Below are 16,839 nucleotides of genomic sequence, written 5' to 3' on the forward strand. Positions count from 1 at the left end.
AGTGTCTTTTTTTTTTTTTTTTTTGCCTTCTTCGATCAAAAAGGGCACAAGTTCCATTGCTGTACTGCTATGTCCATTACAGCAAAACAAGTCCTGACCTTCACGCCCAGTTCCTGCTATTCCTGATGTTGATGGCGGCTTCCTTCCAGCAGTAATTTCCTGAGCTGCCAGAAGCGTGGGCACTGGTCAGTGAATTGTGCTTCAATGAGCTTGTTTTCCATCCATCTCCCCTTGGAGCAGTGTAAGGAAGCAGGGAAAGGCTGTGCCTCAGTGGGAATGTGTGAGGAGTGTGCAAGTTTGGTGCAGGAAGGGGTTACTGGGACAGTTCCAAAAGGCAGCTGTATGTACAAATGCCTGAGTGAAGGATTTAGCACTTTGGTACATTTTTGTGCATTCACAAAGTTTATAAATGGGTATTTGGATGAGAATCAGGCAGGAATACCCAGGCAAATCTTTCTTCCCACTTTACTCCAAATCCCTGAGACTTTTCTTTGAAAGAACATGTCAGGTGCAGGGCAGGGAGGTGGGGGAAAAAAATCCACAAGGCTGTATTACTGATAAACCCAGTGATGTAGTCCAAACCAGCTGTGACACCCTAGTGACACTCTGGAACATTGGGTGTTCACCCAAGTGAACACCCAAAGTTCCAGAGCTGGGGCAGGGGGAGTTCTGACAGCCCCTGCCACCCCTCTCTCCCTTTCCTGCAGCCCAGTTGTTGCTGTTTTTCTTTTCTGCCAGCAGCAAGCCACTCATGGAAATGCAAATCTGCTTTAATTTAGGAGGTTAATTTACAGCAATTAGGATCCCAGCTCTTGTGCTGCTCCCCTGGGGCCAGCAGGGCTGTTAGAAGGGTGAGGGACTCACCACATGCTCTCCTCTCCCATCCCTTTCCTCCCAGCCACAGGATGCTCACCAAGGCAGGACAAGGACACTTCCCATCCCAAGCTGGTGTCTGGGCAGGAAGAGCCTTTCCTGCCCTTTCTCCAGGCTCCTTTCATGATCCACATGGCACAGGAGAGCCCAGCTGATGGGTGTCAAGGTTTTCCAGCAGAAACTCCTCCACCACATCTTCCTTAATGCCCTGGAGAGCAATTAGTTTAATGGTTGCTTAATGAATCTGGGAGAGCACAGAAGAGAAACAGCAGGTGGGATGGGATCCTGCTTTGCTTCTGCAGCAAAGAGCCCTTCCCAGAGGCCAGGCTCACCAGGGATGGGGGTACAGAGATGGGGACCCTGGTGCTTTGTGGGGGCTTTGCAAAAACCCAGCAGAGCCCAAAGCCTCCACTCGATGTTCTCCATCACAGGAGGTGATGGGGCTCTTTGTCCCTTCAGAGATGGACCCCAATATCCATTTGGGGCTCCCCTGACACCCCCATCCCCACCAGTCCCAAGGGGTGCCAGCAGCCTCTCCTGTCTCCACAGGGCCCCCCATAATCTCCAGCACCCAGACCCAGCACGCCCTGCACGGCCAGAAGGGGCAGATCAAGTGCTTCATCCGCAGCACCCCGCCGCCAGACCGAATTGTGAGTACCGCCCTGGCACAGATGATACTCTGTGTGCTGGAACACCTCGGGGTGCCCCGGCCTCACCCCTCTCTCCCTTGGCAGGCTTGGTCCTGGAAGGAGAACGTCCTGGAATCCGGGACCTCCGGGCGCTACACGGTGGAGACGGTGAGCACAGATGAGGGGGTGATCTCCACGCTGACCATCAGCAACATCGTCCGGGCAGATTTCCAAACCATCTACAACTGCACGGCCTGGAACAGCTTCGGCTCCGACACCGAGATCATCCGCCTCAAGGAGCAAGGTGGGCACTGCTGGGCAGCTGCTGGGGCTGGGGGCAGCGAGAATTAGCGCCTGGCTGGGCTGTGAGAGTGGGGAGATGCTGTGAGAGGCAGGAGGTGCTCAGGAGAGCTCTTGGGATGCCAAAGAGGAAATTAGGAAGGACAATGACAAGGCTCCAGCTGTGCTAGCTGTAGGATTGCATCCTTAGGGCACATGATCTTGGTAAAGGGGCAGGACAAGCCCTGTAAAGTCTCTGCTTGATAAGGTATTCCTGATTTCCCCTTTCCTGCTAAACTGGAGGGCACGGGCTGATCCCACACCCCTTGCTCCCTGTCCCACAGTACAAGGTGATGCCTGCCCCGGGCTGCAGGATCATTTATAGCCTTGGAGAAACAGGAGTGGCTGCTCCCAGCAGACCCCACTGCTCCAGGGTGATGGGAGGAAGGCATTGGGACTGGTGGCAACTCTCCATCCTGGCCATCAGCCACAATGCCAGCACGTCACACAGGGCTGGCCTCACACACCCAGCAATTCCCAGGGATGGCCGGGGAAATTCCACTCTCGGGGCTCTCCACAGCAGCGGGGGGGAGAGCTTAGCTGTGAGGAATGCTTAGCTCCTGGAGGAACTCCAGTTCTCCTCTATTTTATTAAATGCCAGGGCAGGCAGGTGGATTGTTCTCATTAAGCCGTGATTTATAGGCAAGGCTGGCGTCCAGATTAAATCAGAGCTAAATGAACCCCTTAAAATGAGCCTTGGGCTTCTTCCAATGCAAACAGAGCCAGTGGTTTTTCCAGGTCGTCTGCCAGTCAGCGGGAGCGCTCGGCGGCGAGCCGGGGTCCCGGCGGAGGGTGGCCGGGCAGCCGAGCCAGCTCCGGGCTCACATCCCGGTGTCCCTGCTGGGCCACGCCAGGGGACAGCCCTGCCCTGGCCAGGGGACAGCACAGGGGACAGCCCTGCCCTGGCCAGGGGACAGCACAGGGTGACACAGGGGACAGCCCTGCCCTGGCCAGGGGACACCACAGGGGACAGCGCAGGGTGGCACAGGGGACAGCCCTGCCCAAGGGGACAGTGCAGGGTGGCACAGGGGACAGCACAGGGTGGCACAGGGGACAAAACAGGGTGGCACAGGGGACAGCCCTGCCCTGGCACAGGGGACAGTGCAGGGTGGCACAGGGGACAGCGCAGGGTGACACAGGGGACAGCCCTGCCCTGGCCAGGGGACACTGCAGGGTGGCACAGGGGACAGTGCAGGGTGGCACAGGGGACAGTCCTGCCCTGGCCAAGGGACAGCACAGGGGACAGCGCAGGGTGGCACAGGGGACAGCCCTGCCCAAGGGGACAGCACAGGGTGGCACAGGGGACAGCACAGGGTCCCCTTCACGGGGCCAGCCCCGGCGCAGAGCAGAGCAGAGCAGAGCAGAGGGCTGAGCGCTCAGGAAGGCTGCGGTGGGCGCGTGGGCTGTGCAAGGCTGTGGACACTTGCTTTATTTTCAAACAGGTACGGAAATGAAATCAGGAGCTGGTATTCAAGCAGGTATGGAATCATGAGCTGACGGTGAATGTGGATTGTCCCCAGCCATCACCACACCTGAGGGCCCGGCGTCCTCCTCCCGGCCCGGCAGCTTTCCACAGGGCAGGCAGGGCAGGAAGGGGTGCAGGGAAACTGCAGGGCAGTGACTGGGGCAGGACTGGGAAGCTGGAGTGGTCCAGTCCCCCCTGTGCCACTGATCCACTCTGGAAACCAGCACTTTCTTAGCCCCAGCTCCCCAGTCACTGTTACCCAGCCATGTTTAAAATGGTGCAGGAGTCCCACCGAGTGCTACTTTGGGATAAAAACAAAGAGGGAAAAGTACGTGTTTCCAGGGTCATTTGCAGACATCAGCTTGGCTCAGCATAGTGGGAGAGTGATGGCCAGCATCACTCGCCAGAGCAGGTTTGGATGGATCTTGGGGCAGATCTGTGGGATATGCTGCCCTTGTGGTTCCTCATCCTGTGCCCCAGAGCAGGATTCCTGGGGGAGCAGCAATCTGCCTCCCCCTCAGCTCACCCATCCCTACAGGACACTTCACCATCCCTGCCATTCTGTCACTGCCCCTTTGCAGTTACCTTTATCCCAGCCCAGGAGAGCCCTGGACATTTTCCCCACCCCATTCCCTGCGTTGTTCTTCATCATCTTCATCCCCATCACCACCTCCTTCTCTCTGAGCTCTGCCTGCAGATCCCATTCCCCAGAGCTGAGAGCCAGCCAGCCTTTCCAGGGTCTCCAGGCTCCTTTCTCTCCAGCCCCTTGCTCCAAATTCCTCTGGGAAGGCCAAAAAAATCCCATGAGGAGCTACCACTGTTGGCAGGAGCACTGCCTAGCAGGCAGCCTCAGAAAATCCTGGTTTCTTCGTGCCATGGCTCAGCTGCTGGGTTGGAAGATGCTGATTTTAGGGTGAGCTTCTTGGGGCAGCTGGACCCAGCTGCAGAACCCTCTGTGTTCCCTGAGCTCCAGCAGAGAACTGAGGGGATTTGCCTTTTCACCACCTGGGCACTCTCAGAGGTTTGGTGATGGATTGGTTCAGTGCCACTGGTGACATGTGACACATCAAGGGACCTGCAGGCCCAAGCAGGAGATCCACGAGCAAGCCACAAAGTGAGAAACATCAGTTCTCTTTTGATCAAGTGTGAGCAGAGCCTAAACCAAATCAGCACCACGTGTTTATCACCCTGCAGTTCCCAAATTAGGGCTCAGGACCCATGAGCTCCACAGCCATGGCTCAGGGGTACCATGAAGTGACTTTAGAACTCCTCTGTCCCACTTGAGATAGGGTAAACAAGGAAGACACCCTCTGCTGACTACACAGTGGATGCTGGTGGAATGACAACTGTCCCCAGTCCCACCAGCAGGAGTGTGTCCCCCTTGGGAAGGGTGAAGGGCCCAGGTGGGGTCTGTGGCCTCAGGTCCGGGATGAAATGATGCTCAGTGGGCAATGGGAGATGGTTCCTGTATCACTCAGTCAAGTGACAATCCCTGGGCTTTGCTGCTCAGCTGGGTCACCCCCTGTGTCCCTAGGGTCCAACAGCATTCATGTCCCCATCTGCACAGACCCCTGAGAACCACCTCTCTGCATACATTTTCCCATAAATTCATCCCATCCATTTCCAAGGCAAGGCCTCCAAGGACAAAACACCTTCCAAGGAGGCGTCCAGGCAAGTTGTGAGGACACACTCACCCACCTTATCTGGTCACCCCAGACAGGGTTATCTCTCTCTTGGTTCACAAGATCCTACAGAGTGTTTAGAAAAAGAAGGAATGGGGACCTAGGGATACCTGCAGCTTTAGGGGAGAGGGTCTTCAAGGATGCAGCTTTACCCTCCCAGCCAAGGAAGGCAGTTTGTGGTGCCTTCACAGCTGTGGTGTCCTGCAGTGTGAGTGCTGCCCACCGCTGCCCCTCCTTAATCCAACCCAACACTCCCTGTAAAGCTGGAGCTGTGCTGGAGGAACTAGAGAGACAGAGCAGGGAGATAAAAAGGCATTGGGGTTCCAAATCTGACCCTCTCACCATAAATGTGTTTTCCCATTCCACCCTCCCCACACCTCACAAGCTGCTGCCAGAGCCTGCATAGATAAATCAGCTTTGCTGGCTGAGCCAGAGCCCAAAATCCCCAGCGGGAACTTGGTGACAGAGTTCTTGTAGGCAGAAGGATGTGAGGGTGCATCCCCTGCTCTGCCTCTCACAGACCCTGCTCACACATCCCACCCCACAGTGCTCAGCCCCAGCATGGGCCATCCCTCCTGTCCCAGTCCTTGTAGCCCCCTCAGGAATTTTGGAAGGATGACTGTTGATAAGCCACAGGAGAAGGCAGGAAATTGGGATATAAAATAGGGAGGGGCTGTGAATGATGATTGGGGTTAAGTAATCCATCAGCCTGCTCAGAAGCCATTTCTCTTTCTTAATAATATTAACACACGGTCTTCTTTTGCACTTCATCCTTTAGAGAAGCTCATTCATTAACCCGCAGGGCACTAACAAGAGCAGCTGCTAATCCGCTCCTCTGGCTCCCCTCCTCTCCTCCCAGGGTAAACTGAGGCACAGAACGAGCAGGGTTGTACAAACCGCAGCATCCCACGGGCAGCCCGTGCCGACATCACCACGCACGGATGGGGGAGCAGGGAAGGAGCCCCAAAACCCTCCCCAGGCTCATCCCTGAGCCTCTTGCCAGTAGCCAGGGGTGGGTCCCTGGGGGAAAAGGCCCCTCTGTGACCTTCAGGCCACTTCATGCTCCCTCTCCTTGCTCTTGCAGAGTCGGTGCCGATGGCGGTGATCATCGGAGTGGCCGTGGGGGCCGGCGTGGCGTTCCTGGTGCTGATGGCCACCATCGTCGCCTTCTGCTGCGCCCGCTCCCAGAGGAGTAAGTGTCACCCCCACCACGCTGCACCCCTTTGGAAGGGCTGGGGAGAACTCAGGGGAGAGGGTGAATTCAGTGGAGCAGGGAGAAACTGAATTTGAATTGAAATTGAAATTGAAATTGAAATTTGAAATGAAATTGAAATTGAAATTGAAATTGAAATTGAAATTGAAATTGAAATTGAAATTGAAATTCAATTTGAATTGAAATTGAAATTGAAATTGAAATTGAAATTGAAATTGAAATTGAAATTAATTTGCCGTCACAATTTACTGAATTTTCTTCTCCGCACAAGCCGCTTCTCCTGTTGGTCTACCAAGTGTCTGCTGCAAAGGCAGCCCTGTGGGAAAAGGGAAGGGCTTATGGAAAACATGCCAGGGTTACTGCTGGTCCCTGTCAGCAGCACAGGCAGCTCAGGAGGTGTGCAGGGGACCTCTTAATCTCTCCCTTGGAGAAATCCTGAGGTACAAGAGAGAGAAGCATCCTCAGTGTGCCACACGGGTGCTTAAAAACCCTCCACAGTTCTGCTTCTGTTTTAATTCCAATTTTCCTGACATGCATATTCCTAGCAGGAATGACAGCCAGCAGAGGGGTTTTTCGTGGGACTTGTGCGTTTCAGAGTCTGGCTGCAGTGGAAATACAAGTTAAAGTGACATTAGAGACACAGGTAGAGGAGGAGGAGGGGGAAGCAGTGCAGCATTGTCTGGCCTCATTAAAAAGACACCAGGAAATTAAAGGAGGATTGTTGGCTCCATGAAAAGGCACCAAAGCAGGAGGGAGAAGACTGTGATTGTCTACAGCATTCCAAGCCTCTGGGGAGAGGAGAAGATCCTTGGCGCTGCTCCTGGCTCGCGAGACGCGTGGTACGGATTCCAGGATGCCAAACTCTCCATGTGTGTGCCAGAAAACCCAGTTGTTGTTCTTTTTTTTTTTTTTCCCCCTTGATGATTTACAAAGCCATCAAAGACACCAGGCAGCTCCTGGATTCAGTAAGGACACACAGCCCCTCACTGCAGAAATGTGTTTAATTTTCAGCGTGTTAATGATGCTTCTCCCTGTTTTATCCCATTTTTTTTGAACTCTCACAGCCTCCATTAGCAAGAATTAATGAACTAAATAGGGAAAGTAACTTATCTTGCTTTTTGGGGAAGGATTGCTGATGGACAGCACCCAAGACCAGGCCAGTTTGATGTCGTGGAGGTCATTTGGCAGCAAGAGACAATGCAAGAACCTGAAGGAAGCAGTGCCAAGCCGTGTTCCCATGTCCATGGGCTGTTTTTTCCCCATGCCACATCCTTCAGAGAAACGGGGAGCGTGTGGTTCATTATTTCCCTCTCGTTAGATGGAACCAGGTGGTGCAGGGCTCTTTACAGGACCCACGGTTTCACAGGAATGCCATGACAACAGATTCCAGACATGGTGAAAACGCCGGGATTTAGACCCTCACAAGCTGGAGGCAATGCAGGGATGGGCTGCTCTTCAAGGAGAAAGCCAAGAGGGGACAAGGCCATCCCAGCCAAATGCCTTGTGTTATTTACCCCATTGCTAAATCAGGAAGAAGAGGCATTTTCCTCACCAGGGCTGGGAAGACAGGTTCTGGAAGGAAGGCACTGGGGACATGGTGGCAGGGTTTGAAGTCCCTTTTCTCCGCTGGGTTTCCAGTGTTATCCCATTTAGAAAAGGTTTTTGGGTCTTCAATACACCAGAGGCTGCTGGGTCTGGGAGTGTTCCCTGCCCTGCTGCTCCCCCGGCAGTGTGATTCCCTGGGGAGAGGTCAGCAGCATCCCCAGGCCAGGGCAGGGGTCCCTGTGCTCCCTACAAGGCTTTGCCACTTCACTTTGGGATCAGAATAAGTAAGAGATCACCCAAGAGATCAGTGAAGATCCCTGCCCTGATCTCCCTTCCCTCCCCAAAACCTTGTGGGAAGGGAAGAGCCAGACCCAGCTGGGAACAGCAGCAAATCCAGAGTGCAGATGGGATTCCCCAGCCTGAGATTCATGCATGGGGTGCTGGTGGCATTCAGTTCTTCTTTTCCTGCCTCCAAAAGCTCCTGGAAACTACCAAAACAGTCTCTGCTTGGGTTTGGGGGGAACTGGGAGCATCAGCAGCTGAACCAGACCCCACTGACACTCAGGGTGCAGAACCCTGCAGGGAAGGACTTGGATGTGCCAGGTGGATGGGCTTTTACCCCAGTTTTGAGGTGCTGATGCCAGCTGAAGGCTGTGACCACTGTCTCTGGTGGCAGGAGGGTGGGAACACCAGGCTGAAAGGTGAGGAAAGGAATTTCATCACTGTTAGCTGTGTGTGATGTGTGGAGTTATTACAGAGATCAGCTCAGGAATGATGGGATTGACAGAGCACTTGGATAGCAGGAGAAGGACTCATTTCCTGCCAGGATGACTGCAGATTCCTCTCCCAAGACAAATACCAGAGCGTTGTGCCATCATTTATAACAACCTGGTGCAGGCTGCAGGAACAGTTGTGTTGAGGGGACACAGTGACCCAGCAGTAACTCTGGAGAAGAAATCTCCTGACCCAGCCACTGACCACAACTAACAGCAATGGGGGAGGCAATTCCTGACCATGTTTTGGGAAAATGCAGGAAAAAAAAAAAAAAAAGGAAAAAAAAAAGGACCAGGTGCAGACACACCAAGCCTGGAGACTCTGGAAAAGAGAAAAGAAAAAAATTTACTGCACATCTGTTGTTGCATCTTCAGTGACTTAACGGCCCAGAGTTATTTGAGGGGGAACACTCCTGGGAGAGAAGCTGCAAGACACTGATTAGCGTCTCCTTGTGATTAAAGACAGAGGCTCCAGCACCAGGAATGTGGTCCCAGCAGGACAACATTAAAAAAAATAAGCTGTAGTAACTTCTCAGTGAAAGGCTTTGCCTTGCGCCCTGGGACTTGGCGAGGTCTGGGGGCTGTGGAGGACAGGGGATGCTCGGAGAGATGAATTCAAGGACAGAGCTTGGAGCTGGTGTGGGTTACATCATTCCGTTTGGTTTAGAGATAAAACTCCCGGGGGGTCCAGCCTTTTGTGGACTGATCCCCGCAATCCTGGCTTGGCAGGGCGCTGCTGGATCCATCAGCTGGAGGCAGATCTGACAAACCGGTGGTTCGAGGCAGTTTTTGGGTCTGGGAGGGCTGGCACAGCCATCCTGGGAGTTGAGAGCCAGGTCCGTGGCTGGGGGCCGGCTTCAAAGCTGCTGAGGTCTCGCTGCTCAGATTTGCCTCCATCTCCGCTTTTCATCTCGGCTTTGCGCCGCCGTCTGCTCCCGCTGCTCCGCATCTGTGGGTTAGTTCTGCGAAAATGGCTTGTTCAAAGCACGCCTGACACCTTCAGGGAAGGCAGGGAGTGAATGTTTCTCTCTTCTCTCGTTGTCATTTCCAGGCTGCTTGGAGATGATAAAACTGTCCCTGGCTACGTCTGTGCTCCTTGCTTGGCCTTTTCTGTGTGTTGTCTGCACCCCAGCCTGCGGGAGGCTTTTCCCAGAGCCTGGGCAGGGCTGGTCCATCCCTCAGGAGCAGTATTTCCTATGGATCAGCAGGCTGGACAAGGATTTCACTCTCTGTGGGGGCAGTTCTACTACAGCCCAGCCCCTGGTAACAGCACCGTGAGTGTGGCAGAGGCCAACCGAGCTCCAAAGGGAATTCCTATAGGAGTCTGAGCCGTCCATACCTCTGGCACGCAAATATTGCTCCTCCAGCTCTCCAATGGGCTTGCAGAGCCGGGCTTAGTGCTGCCGGGAATCCTCAGTCGTGTCCTTGCAGAAGCTCCAGCACTGCCTCCCACTAACGCCCTGGTCCATCTCCCTCTTTTCCCAGACCTCAAGGGTGTGGTGTCTGCCAAGAACGACATCCGCGTGGAGATCGTGCACAAGGAGCCAGCCTCGGGCAGGGAGGCGGAGGAGCACCCGACCATCAAGCAGCTGATGGTGAGAATCCCTTCCCTTCCCTTCCCTTCCCTTCCCGATTGCTCCGGGTGCAGTTTGATGGTTACAGGCCTGGACACGCGTCGCTCAGCCCCGTAATAACCACTCGGTGCAAAAATGCTGTTCTCGAGATCCACGTTCTCTTGCCATAAAAACTCCTCGAGTGAAACTTGGCTAATGAGGAGGGAGAGCTGCTAGAGCTTTATTGCAGTGGCCTGTCGGAATCTGTGGGTATTGGTGATTACGAGGTTGTAGAAAGTCTCTGTCTGTCAGCCCCGCTGCCAAAGCAGAAGCCATAATTCGTCTGTGCTGTTTCAAGGTTGTTTATTCTGTTTATCTCTAACATGTTCTGCTGCCCTGCCGCAGCTCTGTCCTGCAGGGCAGCGTGTGGGGCTCTGCCCTCAGTGGGATGGTACAAACATTAAATACCACAAACTACCTGTGCTGGATTTACAATAACGTGCCAATATCTGTCACCTACGTTGAACAGTGTGTCCCCAGCCTGAACCAACAGAAAAATGCCAACACCACAGTGAAACATGGAGGGCATGAAGAAGGAGGAAAAGGACAAGGCACACCCAATTTCCTCCATCTTGTCCCCTTTGAACCCCTAATCTAGAATCCTAAAATTTTACTTTTGCACCTGTGTCACACTTAATTATTACTTATATCAAACACTCAGAGCTGGTAATTCACCCTGTAAGATTGAAAATTCTTTTCCATGGCCAGAGATCACAGCCAATGTCTCTGTGGGCTCTGTCCAGGGGGGTTCCTGACCCCTGCCAGGGTCCCAGACCTGCCAGGGCAGCCAGAGGGAAGCTCTGGATTCCCACAGTGGCCCATCTGCCCGCCGGGCTAATTGCAAAGCAAATTTGCCACCTCACACCTGGAAAGCTGCGGAGGGCAGGGAGAGACCCAAGGGGGGAGCACGAGGTGACAACGAGCTCATCACCCAGCGAGCCTTGTGCGGGCAGCACCGGGGCTGTACCCAGGGCTGGATGCCCACCCGAGGCCAGTCTGCACTGGGTCTGTAACACCGGGGAGGTGTCACCTTCCCGAGGCCACCACCTTCACCCGAGGGGACCGAGGGACACGGGCAGGGCAAGAGGTGCATGGCTGAGGTCCAGAAAACGCAGCTTGTGCCCTGATGCTGCTGCATCCTCGCCAGCAGCAGCCCCTCTGCGTGCTGTGGTCACTCTTCTCTGTGGCTCAGCCCCAGTTTGCCTTGGCTTTCACTTGCTGGTGACAAAGAGAAGCTGAAAAATGGCAAAGAATCCTGAAAAAGAAAAAAAAAATAGAAAAAAAAAAAGAGAGAGAGAGAGAAAAGAGCAGATGGGAAAGGGGGAAGGGATTGAAAAAGCCACTGGCTGCTTTCTAGGCTGTTGGGTGGTTTTTTCCTCCTCTAAATCTCAATTTTTTTGGGCAGCACTTGTATGTCCTGCCTGCAAAAGCTGTTGCATGAATGCCTGGTGGGAAGGCACGGCTGATCATCGTAGAGTGGGTGGAATTGCTGAAATTGTCAGGATTGCCAGAGCATTCAGGCAGCCAGGGAGCCTCCAAACAATGAGGCAGGAGGAGGTGGAGATCTGACAACTTACCCCAGCACCACTGAGGTTCCTGTGCAAGACCCTTCGTTCCCAGTAGGGCTTTGCCCTGAGAAATCTGCAAGTCTGTGGTGGGATTTGCAAGGCTGGAAGGGCAGAGGAAGCTGGGGTTGGGTTTGGAGCAATCTGCTGGGATGAAGGGAAAGAAGAAGCTTTCTCTCCTTGTACATCATCTGTGTGATCAGCAGTGCCGAGCCCAGACCTGGCTCCCACAGGGGCATCTGGGATCATCCCAAATCCCACTCCAGGCCAGGCTGGAAGCACACATGAAGCCTCAGCAGAAGAGAACATTAACCACTCTGAGTGAACAAGGAAGAGGATGGTGGTGAGAGGTCAAGCACATGATCTTGGAATCCATCCTTTCTTAGGTTATTTGCAGGAGCCAGGGGGTGATTTCACGTCAGCTCGTGCCTTGGTGAGGCTGGGAGTGGAGCTGTGCTGGGCACGTTGCAATGAGGATTCTGGCAGGGTGGAAACGGTGCAGAATAAAAATGACAATATTTGTTTGAGAGCTGGGAAAAAATGCCTTACAGGGAGAGGTTGTGGAGCTCCTGGTTTATCAGCCAGACTGGTGAGAGGTGGTTTGGTCACGGCACACTGGAACTGTTGAAGTGTGAACAGGGTTCACACTTAAAGCCGATCACTTTGGGATGTGACACAACAGAGACTCACAGCCTGGCTGGACTGGAAGAGGGCAATTCTTCCCCCTTCCTGGCCAAATCCAGGCTTTTTTTTCCGAAAATACACCATCTGGGAATGACATCCTTGGATCAGCGCCGTTCGGGAGCTGGAAGAGATGGTCTGTGATCTCTGACCCTGATGTTGGCAGGGGTTGGGACAGCTGGGACATCCTACCTGCAGGGAGAAGGCATCAAAGCCCCCTCCCTTGCCTGGATCAAAGCCTCCCCACCCTCATCTGCCCTCAGCAAGCACATTCCCAGGAAATAGTCCCCAATTCCTTCTCTCCTCAGAGTCTCCAGAGACACCCTCTGTCCTTCATCCACATCTTTGCTGTGTCCAACAGTTGGTTGGATCCTCCTCTGGCCATCAGACACCCAGCCTTGGATGCCAAACAGGTTCCTGATAAAATGTCCCAATTCTGTCAATGAAATGAAGGATCAAGTTAAAAACTCCTTGCTGATGAGGAGCAATGAGACCTCTTTAGCAGGAGGAGCAGGGCAGTGCCCAGCACCTCCCTGCCTTCACCCCAAAACTTTGCAGCTCTCCCTTCTCCCAGCGGCAGCATTATTCCCTCTGCTCCCCATTTGCCTTCTCCGAGCGTCCTGTGAGCTCTCCATCCCTTGAGATGATCTCCTCGCCCTCACCAGCCATCTGTGACCTCGGCGGCACACCGTGCTTTTCACAAGTAATTATTCATGCATCTATAAATTCATTAACACCTTAGGATACGCGTCACGCTGCTTGATTTGCATATGTTCACATTGCCTCGGCGGCGTTCCCACCCCCTGCTCCGAGAGATGCTCTGCCAGGCAGCGCCTACGGGCAGGGAAAAGGCTGCCAGCTCCAGGGGCTGGAGGCAAAAGAGCTGGTGGAGGGTTTGATCCGGGGCAAAATAAACCACAACAGCCTCATTGTCCCTCCTGCGGGGCGGCTCCGTTGAGCCCGGGCTGTGAGGAGGGGGATGAAGAGCATCAGCTCCGGCTGGCACAGCTCCTCCCTTACCATGGCTGGGTTTGTTCCTGTCTGAGCGCACCCCGTGTGTGGAATTGTGTTATTATATGTTTTACCACATTTGTACCTGTGAAACGGGGCTGATAATCCCAAAGGAGCCTGTAGTTTCCCCCCCTCTACGCAGCCCCCGAATAATCCGACTAGCTCAGAGATAAGGGGCTGTGAGGGGAGGAATACCAGGAGAGGGAAAAATATTCAAAAGAGGCTCTTACCCCAGGGTAAAGCTGGTACAGCTCTCTTTATTCTGTGGTGTCCATGTGGAGAGCGAGGCAAAAAAGAGAGAATAGGAAATCTCAGGGGTCTATATAGACTTTGGACAGGGTGGGCTCTCCTGGCTCTCTGCCAACCCCGTTGGGGCAGGAAGGAGGATCCAGGGGTTATCTTGATCAGAGTCACAGGGTCCCGGGGAAGGGGGGCACAGGGTGCCCATGAGCTCACTGGAACAGGAGCCGTTCCCACTGCCATGAGCAGTCAGAGACAATCCCAAAGTGTCAGGCAGGCAGGAGCGTCCCAGAGATCTCCACCTCTGGATCAGTCATCCCTTCAGGATCATTCATGCCCCACTGTGGCCAGGCAGATCCAGGCATTGCCTGTGGTTCATATTTGGAGTGGAACGGTTAAAATAATCAATCCAGTGATAGGTTTATTTTTCCCTGTCCCCTTAAAGCCGTTCCTCTGCTCCGAGGGCTGTTTCCAGTTTGTTCACAGCCTTCACAGGCGATCAGCACCAGACACCTTTCCCAGACAGGTGCTCAGCTCAGATCCCTGTGGAAGAGGAAAAATCAAAGCAGCAGAATTTCCATTCTGGGCGAGGCTCATTCCTACGCTCATCCCAGTGGACACAGCATCCCTTTCCCTGCCTTCCCCCCGTGCCCGTGGGCAGGGACGTGTTCCATGTGCCCAGCGGCCCCTGGCACCGGGAAGCACCGGCAGCCCTGAGCTGTCAGAGCCGTGTGTGTGTCTCCACAACACCCAGCCTCGCCGGGAGGCTCGGGGAACATCCCTCCCTCCCAGACGGCTCCTTCCAGGGCGTCCCAAAGCAGCATTTTGGGGAGAGGTGGGACAAGGCAGCTTCTCCTGCGGTGGGCAGCCACACTCCCCCAGCGGGGTTCTTTATTCATGGCTCTTTCCCTCCCTGGGAGCAAAGGAAGTCGCTGTTGGAGAATCGTCACCGACATCCCTCACCCTGCTAAGGTCTGGCCCGCACCAATTACCCAAGCAGCTGGAAAAATTATAATTAAACCTGGAGCGAGGCGGGGGAGGCACTTCGAGCCCGCCGGGTCTGGAGGATACTCAAGCACCTGAAGCAGCATTTTAAAAAACATATTGTGACCACTAATGAAAGCCAAGAATTTAATATCCTGTCGGATTCTCCATCTCGGAGGCTTCATTTGGTGGCGTGAAAGGCGGGAGAACCAGCACAGCCAGCCTGAAGTGATGCTTCTATTTCCCTCTCCCCCTTCATAGTTCTTGTCAATATTGGTGATGGAGTGAACTTGAGTTAACATCAGTCCCTTGCCGATGTTTGCTCAGTGATGACAAAGCAGAAATCACACTAACGAGGATCCCACCGCCCGCTAATTAATGCTGGAAAACTTTAATAAAGTTGATGTCAATGACCGGCTGCAATGGGGGACTTGGAGGTTCACTGATGTGATGGTGCAGCTGAATTCGGAGCGTCGGGGACAGGCAGGGTCCTCACGGAGCATCCCAGCACCTGGATCACTCCCACCATCACTTCAATGGCTTAAATAAAATAAATGGCTTAAATAAAGCGGCTTCAAACACCCCATCAAACCCGACATGAATTCCAGGGAGGTTTGGTCACAGTGGGATTGTTCCCTTGGTTCCCACTTCCCTTCTCCCCTCTCTCTTCCATCTCTGGGGTCTGGCCCTGCCCTGCTCTGGGGCGTCCACGCCAAGGAAAAAACAAAAAAAAAAAAACCCAAAAAGCAGCAAATCCAAGGAGGAGAAGTGGTTTTTCGTTTTCATTCCCAGCTGGGACCCGTTAAACCCTTCCGATAGGGTTAACAGCCCCAGTCAGCCTTTGCAGAGCTGCTTTAGAGGAGCGAGGGGGTCGCCAGGGCTGGCAGAGCAAAAAAAACCCTCCACGTCCCATTTTAGCCGCACTCGTTTAATCCTCGGCGACACTTGTATTTATCCTGGTAAATCAATGGCTGATACAGGCTTTCTTTTCCCTAGGAAAACTCAGGTACTTTAATTTATTGCCTTTAACAGCCACATCAAAGGCTTTCGGGAGATGAACAGCAAGTGCCGCGGGGTGAATTTCCACAGCCACTTACCATCTTAAAGAGGAAATTTGGGCAATGAAAGGGGATTTTGGGGCTGGCGTGGGGCTGTGATGCCAGAGAAGGGCTGGAGGCGTCCGGTGAATACGGGAGAAGCTAAAAAAGGCAACTCAGAAATTGGTTGATAATTATCCTGCTTCCTGCACAGCCCCGCGTGCTGAAGGAAGGGTAATTAAAGCTGTGGTGTAATTAATGTGCACCTTGCCCCTCCTCTCCGCCTCCCCCCGATCACAGCCAGCCTTCAAAGGAAAACTAATGAGGCGGCCAAGTTCAGCTGAGGAGGAAAGGATGAAAAGAAGGGAAACAAAAAACCCAAAAAACCAACAAAAACAAAAACAAGGTGATTTTGGGGGTGTTGCTTTGGGCAGCGGGTGCAGCCCCAACCCTTACCTCGGTAAATAATTCGTGTTCTGCATCAGCCTGCTTTTTACTGTCCTAAACGGGGAAAAACCATCTGTAACCCAGGGAATTGTGTGGCTTTTGGGCATCCACCCTCGGACACTGCTGTGACACCCCTGGGCAGGCCTTGAATCCAGCTGGTGGCAACTCCCCAGTGCCCTGGGGCTGCTGGTGGGTGTGGGGCTCACCCCGCAGGGCCTGGGGGTGATGAGAAGCCGGGGGCAGGCGGTGCTGGGATGCTGACCCTGCCTGTGTCCCTCCCTAGATGGACCGGGGCGAGTTCCAGCAGGATTCGGTGCTGAAGCAGCTCGAGGTGCTCAAGGAGGAGGAGAAGGAGTTTCAAAACCTGAAGGTGAGTTGGATCCTGGGCTGTCTTTGTCCCCAGTGAAGAGATGGGTCACTCCTGGCTGCACCCCAGGGTGCTGGGAACCCCTCCCCGGGCAGAACCCAGCCCTGCTGCTGCCAGGCTGTCTGCCCTCGGGCCATGTCCCCAGTGCTGGCCTGTCCCAGAGGGCTGTCCCTGTGCAGGGAGAGAGGCTCTGGCATGCTGGCACTGCCTTGTGGCCCCAGCAGCTTTTAGGGGTAACACAAAGCTGTGGTGCCAGGACAGTGATGGGCAAGGGGCGTTTGTGTCCCGGCCTGATTGAATTCACTGGTGGCACAAGAGGGCATTGCTGGATGGTTTTTGGAGGTTGAGGTGTCCTCCAAAGGGGGGCTATGAAAA

At 54.0% G+C, this 16,839-nt stretch overlaps 1 protein-coding gene across 6 annotated transcripts in view; it reads left to right on the top strand.

Annotated features, from left to right (window-relative positions):
• KIRREL3 (kirre like nephrin family adhesion molecule 3) overlaps positions 1 to 16,839 on the top strand; it is a 385,643-nt gene that overhangs the window by 367,446 nt on the left and 1,358 nt on the right. For 2 of the 6 annotated variants that reach the window (XM_030290681.4, XM_030290683.4), the window contains 6 exons: positions 1,423 to 1,523; positions 1,608 to 1,806; positions 3,284 to 3,319; positions 6,073 to 6,180; positions 10,005 to 10,114; positions 16,381 to 16,467. In XM_030290681.4, the coding sequence (XP_030146541.1) occupies positions 1,423 to 1,523; positions 1,608 to 1,806; positions 3,284 to 3,319; positions 6,073 to 6,180; positions 10,005 to 10,114; positions 16,381 to 16,467 (641 nt within the window). Of the gene's footprint in view, positions 1 to 1,422; positions 1,524 to 1,607; positions 1,807 to 3,283; positions 3,320 to 6,072; positions 6,181 to 10,004; positions 10,115 to 10,181; positions 10,557 to 12,686; positions 13,120 to 16,380; positions 16,468 to 16,839 lie in introns of those variants that run through there. The other 4 variants (XM_030290682.4, XM_041720899.2, XM_072918286.1 and 1 more) reach the window with 3 other exon arrangements.

Source organism: Taeniopygia guttata, chromosome 24, assembly GCF_048771995.1.
Source record: "Taeniopygia guttata chromosome 24, bTaeGut7.mat, whole genome shotgun sequence".
Lineage (NCBI taxonomy): Eukaryota > Metazoa > Chordata > Aves > Passeriformes > Estrildidae > Taeniopygia > Taeniopygia guttata.